The sequence below is a fragment of the Telmatherina bonti genome (assembly GCF_933228915.1).
Source record: "Telmatherina bonti genome assembly, chromosome: 15".
NCBI classification, from domain to species: domain Eukaryota; kingdom Metazoa; phylum Chordata; class Actinopteri; order Atheriniformes; family Telmatherinidae; genus Telmatherina; species Telmatherina bonti.
In genome coordinates, this window is record NC_136613.1 from 9234720 (window position 1) to 9245568 (window position 10849).

Below are 10849 nucleotides of genomic sequence, written 5' to 3' on the forward strand. Positions count from 1 at the left end.
AAACATGAGCTAATTATGTCTCATTCTTGGACAAAGTCCACACAGCAATGAGCAAAAACAGAAGTAAGTGTTTGAAACCAGGATCATCAGCACAAAGACTTTGACAACAAACGTAGAACAATTCATCAACAGCAATTGTTTGTTATAGGATTTGGCAGGGGCTGAATTTGATGACCTAATCTTAAACTTTTATTTCATTAATATGTTTTAAACGTCCAAATGTAGAGCAAGTGATTGATCCCAGTTTAGGCTGATTTGGTTAATGTGGGAAGACTTAATACAATTTTTGTTTCATTTGAACAATTGTGGCTTTCTTTTTGGTGGGGTGGGGTGACTGAAGAGATTACAGCAACAGGAAAAAGTCAAAATGATGTTTAATGAATGTTTGTTTATATTCAGTACAGAGCGATTCAGTCTGGACCCCCCCCCCCCCCCCCCCCAGTCTGAAACAAACCGCCCACTCTGATTGGTTGATCTAAACAGACTCTTGCCTTCCAGCCCCACTTATTCTTGAAAACATTCAAGATGGCGCACGGATGTAGCGGGAGTTCATTTCTTTTTGATTAGGTTTAAAAAGCAACTCTGAGTTGCCAATAACAGCATGTAGCCTCAGGTTTTTACAGCAAAACCGACACAGATCATTTGTCTTCATTACTGCAAGCCATGTTTATTTTCCTCTGTTGTGTTCGCTCCACTGAACACTTCTGGACACGGTAGCCTGCCGCTTTTCTGACGTCACGTCTGCCATTTTTCTGATTGGTTTACTCCGCGTTTGTTTGTCCCGCCCGAGAAATCCATTGATGTGAGTGACTCTCTAGACTCTACGCTGGTACAGTAAGCGAGTCTGGCTTGCCAGGCTATTAGACCACGCTGCACACTTGCACATTTACACGTGATACAACTTATCAGTTATTTTTACTTTTTACTTTTTCCCCCAAAGATTTTTTTGTCTTTCTCTTTGCAGACCCTCTCTGCCCCCTCAGATTAACCCTGTAGACCCCAGCGGGACTTATTTGATACATACAGTTTTTATAATGGACAATTTTGTACACATCCTGATACTTGTCTGCCCCCAATGAATACCAGGAAGTACAAGGTTAAATTATAATAATTTTGACATCTCACAGAAATAAATGGTAAATACCTACCCTCACCCCCCACCCCTATTCTTATTTTTCATGTGTTTGGCATTAAAGGTTCATTTGGAATTATCAGCATGAACTACCATTATCTTTTTAATCTTTTAATAAACATCCCCATTCACACAATTTGCTGGATTGTGTCTGTTTCATTTCCATTTTAGCAAACATATATAGCTAGCAACAGAACATGATGAAGCTCTTGTGTGAGAATTTTGGAGTTTCAACATAACAAACTGCTTTAATTTTGTGAGAAAACAGATGTCATACACAAATAAAAGGTGCAATTCAGATTTAACAAGCCCAAACTTGTCCTCCCTCTCCAACCCCAGCTGCTTCAGATCACCATATGAACAAACACCTGCCCACTATCACCACCATCCCTTTAAAGCCAGCTCACTCCTCCACAGCATTCACCAGTCTATCATCAAACTCCAGTGCCTGATTCTGCATGATTGGATTTTATAGCTAATATTATAATGAATCTTTATGTGAGAATATAGATATAATAACAGTACCTTTTTGTGCTCGGGTGTGAAATTCATTCATTCTAAACAGTAGGCTGAATTAAAGGACAATCTCAAATGTGTGATGAATACAATGAATTAATAATTACTTCTTGAATTAAGTTTCTGATGCTGAATATAGTAACTGTACCATGAACAGAATGCTGGCTGGAATCAGCACTGGACAGGGTTTCCTAAGACTGATGGAGACATCAGAATGTTTGGTTCGCAGGTGTCTCGAAATTGCATTACCGCAAATGTTGCATGCAATGCATTTAACCTATCCATTCAAGGAGCTGTAATCCCAGACAGCTGACCTGGGACATTTTGTACTTCCTTCCACTCAAATACACTGCTTAAAAAAATAAAGGGAACACTTAAACAACACAATGTAACTCCAAATAAACCACACTTCTGTGAAATCGAACTGTCCACACTTAGGAAGCAACACTGATTGACAATCAATTTCACCTGCGGTTGTGCAAATAGAACAGACAACAGGTGGAAATTATAGGCAATTGGCAAGACGCACCCAATAAAGGAGTGGTTCTGCAAGTGAAGACAACAGACCACTTCTCAGTTCCGATGCTTTCTGGCTGATGTTTTGGTCACTTTTGAATGCTGGCGGTGCTTTCACTCTAGTGGTAGCATGAGACGGAGTCTACAACCCACACAAGTGGCTCAGGTAGTGCAGCTCATCCAGGATAGTACATCAATGCCAGCTGTGGCAAGAAGGTTTGCTGTGTCTGTCAGCGTAGTGTCCAGAGCATGGAGGCGCTACCAGGAGACAGGCCAGTACATCAGGAGACGTGGAGGAGGCTGTGGGAGGGCAACAACCCAGCAGCAGGACCATTACCTCCTTCTTTGTGCAAGGAGGAACAGGAGGAGCACTGCCAGAGCCCTGCAAAATGACCTCCAGCAGGCCACACATGTGCATATGTCTGCTCAAACAGTCAGAAACAGACTCCATGAGGGTGGTATGAGGGCCCGACGTCCACAGGTGGGGGTTGTGCTTACAGCCCAACACCGTGCAGGACATTGGGCATTTGCCAGAGAACACCAAGAATGGTGAATTCGCCACTGGCGCCCTGAGCTCTTCACAGATGAAAGCAGGTTCACACTGAGCACATGTGACAGACGTGACAGAGTCTGGAGACGCCGTGGAGAACGTTCTGCTGCCTGCAACATCCTCCAGCAGGACCAGTTTGGTAGAGGTAATGGTGTGGGGGGGGCATTTCTTTGGAGGGCCGACAGCCTTCCATGTGCTCGCCAGAGGTAGCCTGACTGCCATTAGGTACCGAGATGAGATCCTCAGACCCCTTGTAGGACCATATGCTGGTGCGGTTCCTCCTAATGGGTTCCTCTTAATGAAAGACAATGGTAGACCTCATGTGGCTGGAGTGTGTCAGTTCCTGCAACCCGAAGGCATTGATGTTATGGACTGGCCCACCCATTCCCCAGACCTGAATCCAATTGAGCACATCTGGGACATCATGTCTCACTCAGTCCACCAACGCCAAGTTGCACCACAGACTGTCCAGGAGTTGGCGGATGCTTTAGTCCAGGTCTGGGAGGAGATTCCTCAGGAGAACATCTGCCGCCTCATCAGGAGCATGCCCAGGTGTTGTATGGAGGTCATACAGGCACACACAGGCCACATACACCACTGAGCCTCATTTTGACTTGTTTAAAGGACATTACATCAAAGTTGGATCATCCTGTAGTATGTTTTTCCACTTTAGTTTTGAGTATAACTCCAAATCTAGACCTCCATGGGTTGATACTTTTGATTTTCATTGATCATTTTAGTGTGATTTTGTTTTCAGTACATTCAACTATGGAAAGAACAAAGTTTTTAATAAAAATATTTCATTCATTCAGATCTACATCGTGTTACTTGAGTGCTCCCTTTATTTTTTTGAGCAGTATACAATTCTGAAAGAACACTGAGAGAAGACTTCGGAAATAAACAGCTGTTTAGGAGAGATTTTAAATTTTTCACGCACATCTACTGACTCTGCCGCTTATCAGAAAAGACACAAAATAATTTTGAATATCAGTATTTTAATTTTATGAAAATGTAGCAGGCTATATTTATGAATGTCATAAACATTTTTACTTTGTTTTTTGTTTAGTTGTTCCATTATGGACACAAGGTTGAAAAGATCACTGAGTTTTGTGTTTCACTAAGTTCTGACCTACGGTTCTGACTAACATGGCGCGCAACAACCATGGCATTCAAAATGATTGTTGACGTAGTGGAACGTGACATGGAACAGTCACGTGACTTCCACGTCACGATTCAGATCACGGAGCGTTGTTTCGCATTGCGCATTCCACAGTAGTTCAGTACGGACGGGAACACCATTTAAATTTTGACATCACTAGCTAATAGGAACCTTTTTGAGTATCCTACCTTTTGCAGGGTCAATTCTTCCGTAAACCCATGACAAATGGTTATGTGCAGGGCTCAGATTACACAGTGCCTTTTGGGGAAGCCTTAATCACATGCATATGCCTATATGTAATGTAGCACAGTCGAAAATATGGTTGCTGAGGGGAAAAAAAAACTCTTCTAGTACTGTAGCCGCTTAATCAGAAACAAGAATGGAAAGCTTTTTAACAACTACAAATATAAGCATATCAGTGCTCACTGCATGGACACAGCTCACGACAAACAGTGCTGAAGGAAACGCAACAGATCCTTCATCGTTTGGAAGATTTCATTACATTAAATAAATGAGAACACAACAGCAACAAATAAATGCTAGTATTTCCAGAAACATCTGGAACCTTCTTGAGAAAAAGTAACCTGAAAGTGAACAGATTTTAGTGCTTAAAGACTCATGCTGAATCTGTTTAAGGGAGGTCTTTGGGGTTTCCAACCCCGGTTATGTGTTGCGACAAACAGTCAAATAAAGATCTTACATGTGTTGTTGCCCTTGTTAACATGGTAACAGCTCTTCATGGGAGAGGCAGTGAGATCCATAGAGGATAAAGTCGTCTCTTTAAATAGTTGGTCTGGCTCTAAAAGTTTCCAGTGTGAAGATCAAGACAAAGTACAGGTGTTTGTGCATTAATCAAAGACTTTTTCTTTCTCCATGTATTCTTCATGTTCATGTTGTGTCTTTTGTGAGAACTGTCCTGCATACTAAAATGAATATAACATATATAAGTCTTAATGGTCATGTGGAAGTGGAAAAATACAGATATCTTTATTTTATTATTGTTTTTATGGTATATTTTTTGATAATCTGCAGCAATTGTACTATTGTGTGTTTAATTGTGATTCACAAAAGCCTCCATGAGCCTATGTACATTTTTATTGCAGCTTTGTTAATCAACTCTCTTCTTTTCAGCACTAATATTTTCCCAAAGCTTATGATTGACTTTTTATCTGACAAACAGATTATATCCTATCAAGCTTGTCTAGCTCAGGGTTTTATGTTTTACTCTTTAAGCTGTTCAGAATTTTTGCTATTGGCAGCCATGTCATATGACAGATATGTGTCTATATGTAAACCTCTGCAATATCCAGCTATCATGACAGGTAAAAAAGTCACTACTTTCTTGGCTTTGGCCTGGATTTTACCTGCTTATCAAATTGCTGTGCCATTTGTGAAAAATGCCAATACAAAGCTCTGCAGTTTGACTTTGAATGTTATTTTTTGCAACAACTCAGTCAACAAGCTTTTCTGTGTGATTTCAAGGCCTCTGATAATATATGGTTTAGTTCTTCTGTTCAGCATTGCTCTCTGTCCTATGCTTTTCATCTTGTTTACATACACAAAGATACTTATAATAACCTACCAAAGCTGCAGAGAAGTCAGGAAAAAGGCAGCACATACCTGTTTGCCTCATCTGCTGGTTTTAATCAACTATTCTTGTTTATTTACCTATGATATGGTCATTGTTAGACTGGAATCTGATCTTCCAAAGACAGCATCTTTTGTGTTGACACTGCAAATAATAACATATAATCCTCTTTTCAATCCAATCATATATGGACTTAAGATGAAAGAAATTAATAAACACCTCAAAAACATCTTCTTGCCTAAATAAACTAATGTAGGTTTTTACAAACATTTAAAAGTCACGACAGCAAGAAATATGGAGTGAAGCTAAAATCATGTCATTCCTTCAGATACAGAAACACAAAACAACTAATTTTACTCCTTAAATCCTTTTTCTAGGGACTAAAAGAATATATTTAAAACTAATAGCTTTGCCTCTGAGTCTTTAAATAAGTTTTATTTTACAGATGCAAACATTGAGAGATTTTCTCTTTCTTTCTATATATAAATGATTTTACTGCACAGTGAGTGTTTAAAAAACCAGACTTGATCCTCCATATGTGGAAATATTCTAAATGATTCTTTTATGATTTTATCGTGATGTTGCTGTTTGTGTTGTCATTTATGCTTTTTTACACTGTCCATAATGCTTTTAATGTTTCATGTAAAGCTTTTTAAATTGTCCACATAAAAGGTTAAAAAACAAATTAAACTTACCTTGCCTTGCTTTGCCTTAATGGACTGTAAATGATTTTTTAAATCTGCCTGACCACACTGGTAAAGTATATAAAGAAGGAGAAATAAATACAAGTAGCAGTTTGGGGGAGTATTTTATTCATACATTTACTGAGACAATATTCCAGAAACCATCTGTTGATATTGTTTTTTTATATCATGAGCTGATTGTGAAGCAGCAGAGAGAAATTATAGTTTTCTTAGTCAGTCAGCCAACCCTAAAACTTTAATACTTTACCACACAAATAAAAAACTTTCATTAACAATAAAACAGTTTGCTAAGGGAGGATTTTAACATAGAAACAAATTATAAATATATCCACATTTCAGCCTGGAAGCATTTTTATCTGCCAATCATTTAAATTGTAATTACCCTGGATGGTTGTTAGGTTGCAATACGCAGCTTCTGCTCGTTCACAACGTAATTTTATTGATCTTTTTACTAATAAGTATATTTTGTTTCTAAGGTTTCACCTGGATAAATTTGTTTGTAGTGAATTTGTAAAGAAACATTTAACACTACTTTTCATCCCAGCCGATGAAGAACATTCTGCACAAACAGCATTTTAATGTGTGTGAATAAACACAATAAAGACATAAAACAGTTTGGCTCCTGTGTGTAATGACTAACGAAGCATGTAGCTTTCTCTACTCACATTTACACAATCAATCATTATTGTACTAACAAATGCTAAAGAACAATTATTAGTATTTAAAGGGGATATGGCATGCAAAAATCACTTTTCTAAGTGTTTAGAATTGTCTAGTGAGGCATTTTAAGTCACGAACTGACAAAATTACTTCTATAAAAAAACAAACCCAGGACTAATTAGTTTTAATGTGACTTTGAAATTAAGCCTCTAAAAAGCCTGTTTTAAAGTCTCAATTTTTATGATGTCAGAGACTATTAAGTTTCTCCCTCTGCTGGTCTTCAACACCACCCATGTTTGTGTGGGGTTTGCTCGCCCCGCCCGTCTTCAGCCGACAGGAAGCAGTGATATGTGCATGTGCACCATTGATGATGCGTCTAAATGATCAGGTGTATGTCACAGAACTTGGAGGTTTAATACTTGAGTGTATAAAGGTTTTATATTTTGTCAAAATTTTTGTTTTATTCTATAAAAGACAGTCCATTGTTTTTGTATGCAAATGTGGTGAGAGAACCTCTCCAGGTGTTGCCACTTGGTGATCAGTCTGATTAGCACCTGGCTGACTGGTATAAAGGCAGTGCTGCACACAGCAGCGTCATTCTGAAATGGATCCAACAGCTTCTTGTCAGTTTCTGTATAATGATCCATTAATTCTAGTCAGGTGTGATAAAGCGGGGAAACATAGAATCTACTGAACTTTGACCACTAAACAATCTCATTTCCCGTCAGCACTTATGAATGATTCAGCCTTGTCATCGGTTTTACTGAACAAAGTTGACTAAATGTTGCACTTAACAAACACACAAAGTGACTGTCTTTTGAATGAGATGGTGGCAAAAAACTACTTAGTCCTTTTACAGGACCCCCAGGAACAAAACTGTTTTGTCTTTGTGTTCGGCAAATATATTCAGATTTTTTTTTTTTTTTTTTTTTTTAAATGGCATTTCACAGCTTGTTCTGCATCAGTTATTTTGGAAAGTAGTGTTCAATGTTACAAAACATGTTAGTAGCAAAAACAAGATGAAGAAAATGACTGTGAACCATCAGATGCTCCATATTGCAACATTTAAAAGTTATCAGGATAATTACGTTTCTTATATCAGATAAAAATGCTACAGATGGAAATATGCAAATCGTTATTTCTATGCTAAAATCATCACTTATCAGCTTTAAGTGAAAGTATATGTCACTCTGGCAACGTGGGGGGTGAAGGTGTGGACCCAAATGCAGGGATGACGGCACAGGGTTGAAGACTGATTTAATTTAACACAGGGACTCAGGACTAACTAACACCAAAAAAAAAATGATCCAGCAAAGAAAAACCAAGTGAGGACTATAAATATACTGAACCAAATGAGACACAGGTGACAAAGATGAACTAACTGAACACAGGTGAAACCAATGAACATGGAACCTAGACACCAGAGAACTAAACAAGGCAAACTACAAACCAAAACAGGAAACCAGAACCAAGGAAAAACACAAAACATAACAGTATATTAGCACATGACAATATGAATCACAAGGTTTTAAGGTTTTAACCTAGAAATCAACCAAGGGCTGACTTTAAAACAATATTTCTCTAAACTGCAACACAATTAGGACATGTAGCATAAGCATAAAACTTGTTTTATAGAGTAACATGTACAGGACTAAGCCTGGTTGATAAACCACTCACATTATGCAACAGAATTTTTATTAATACAAAAAAAATCTAGAAAATGTTATAGTGCCCTCTCCTGTGTGTGGCAGTGGTGGGCGTGCCTTGTGCTCATCACTATGGATTACACCCGATCCTCGTTCAGACAATCAGCGGTAGACTACTTAAGGGCGGCTCAGCCTACCAGTCTTCACCAGATTGTTTCACCCTGCGATACAACTCTCGGCCTTGAATTCTTCTCAGTGGCATTTTCAAGTTGATAACCTGTTTGTGTTTTTTTTTTTTTCTTCCTGTTAGAGATCCTGCCTGATTGCTACCCTTCTGCCTGCCCACCAGCCTGTTCGCTTCCCAGCCTGTCAGTTTGCCTCCCTGCTTGTCTGCCAGTCTGACCCCCTTTGAGACCCTTCAAAGCAGTTCATGAGTCATTCTCCATTGCCTCCAAACTCTTCCTATGCGACCACCAAAGCCACGTTCTGTTTAGCCTGCCAATGCCTGTCCACTGCTCCCAGCAGAACAACAAAACACAGCCTACTGTCCCATATTAATGGGCTGATAACTACTAATTACATCAATTCAGTTAAGTTAGAAGGTCAAAAGCAGGAGTCTGTTTAATCTGAACACTTCATTGGCTGTTAGGCATCTGACTAGACTTCTTATTACCAATATTAGCAGTGACCTGATCTAGACAAGGTTGTCTGAAGTTGGTCTTCGACGGCCACAGTCCAGCAAGTTTTCTAGATATCCCTGTGTAATGGATAGAACGGCTTGATGATGTAAAGTGGAACTGTAATATGATGCTTATTATATGATTATACAATATAAGGCTCTTTTATCCATAATTGTAATATTATATAGTAAAAAATAAATTCTATTCTACAGTCATTTAGCAGACGCTTTTATCCAAAGCGACTTACATATGAGTGAGAACAACACAAGCACAAAATCAAACAGTAGAGGACATTGTAGGAAGATGCTAGTGGACTGTCCAGTTGGATGCAGATCCTTGCATGAAGTGCTACAAGCTTCTTTTTTTTTTTTTCTTTTTTTTTGCTTACTCCCTTCCCACCATATGTCACCTATGTTACAATACAAAGAATTAATATCATAAAGTTTGTTGCATAGAACTGGGCTAAGTTCTCCAACTTTCCAATAAATATAGCTATACTAAGTGTTGAAGTGTTCCTTGAAGAGCTGATTCTTCAGCTTGCTTTTAAAAGTAGACAGGGACTCTGCAGAGCGGACAGAGTTTGGGAGATCATTCCACCATCGTGGCACTACAGAAGAAAAGAGTCTGGCTAGTGATTTAGTCCCACGTTGTGGTGGTAACACGAGGCATCTTTCACTGGTGGAACGTAGCTGTCGAGAGGGAGTGTAGGTCTGGATTAGGGAGTGAAGGTAGACGGGAGCCGTTTGAGTTATTGTTTTGTAAGCCAGAAGGCTTTGAATTTGATGCATGCTGCGACTGGAAGCCAGTGAAGAGCGATTAGCAGTGGAGTGACATGAGCTTATTTCGGGTGGTTAAAAACCAGACACGCTGCGGCATTCTGGATCATCTGCAGAGGTTTAACGGAGCATGCAGGCAGACTTGCCAGTTGGGAATTGCAGTAATCGATGCGTGAGATGACCAGAGCCTGAACCAGAAGCTGAGTCGTGTGTTCTGTCAGGTACGGTCTGATTCTCTTGATGTTGTAGAGAGAATATCGACAGGTACGGGCAACCGAGGCAACATGGACCTTAAGGGTCAACTGGTCATCCACCATGACCCCAAGATTCCGGGCAGCAGGCATAGGAACAAGTGTGACAGAGTCAAGCTTCACACTTAATTGCGGATGTAAGGAAGGATTGGCTGGACAGACAATGAGCTCTGTCATGGACAGATTGAGCTGAAGGTGGCGAGCCTTCATCCATGCCGAGATATCAGCAAGGCAAGCTGATATTCTCATTGAGACGGTTGTCATCCGGAGGAAAGGAGAGGAAAAGCTGTCATCAGCGTAGCAGTGATAGGAGAAGCCGTGAGAACTTATGAATGCACCAAGTGAGGAGGTGTATAGTGAGAAGAGAAGAGGGCCGAGCACTGACCCTTGAGGCACCCCTGTTTTCAACTCATGTGAGCTGGACACTTCTCCTCGCCAGGATAACCTGAAGGATCTTCCTGAGAGGTAGGACGAGAACCAGGAGAGGACAGATCCAGAGATGCCAAGCTCAGAGTGTGGAGACTCTATTATTACTATTATTCATAATAGTAATTAGGAAAAAAGGAGAAACGATTCATGAGCAACCACTCTTTATAGGGAAGTTTGTTCAGGTGAATGCACTTATTACTGATCGAGTTATCTGTGATCGACTACTTTGGTCGTGTAATATA

The 10849-nt window shown here is 39.7% G+C and overlaps 1 protein-coding gene across 1 annotated transcript; it reads left to right on the forward strand.

Annotated features, from left to right (window-relative positions):
- Window positions 1-4801: 4801 nt before the first annotated feature.
- On the forward strand, window positions 4802-5707 carry LOC306766553 (olfactory receptor 2AT4-like; the record flags this gene model as incomplete). Its single annotated transcript, XM_079254332.1, has 1 exon — window positions 4802-5707. The coding sequence occupies one exon, from the start codon at window positions 4802-4804 to the stop codon at window positions 5705-5707; it is 906 nt and encodes a 301-aa protein (XP_079110458.1).
- Window positions 5708-10849: the final 5142 nt, after the last annotated feature.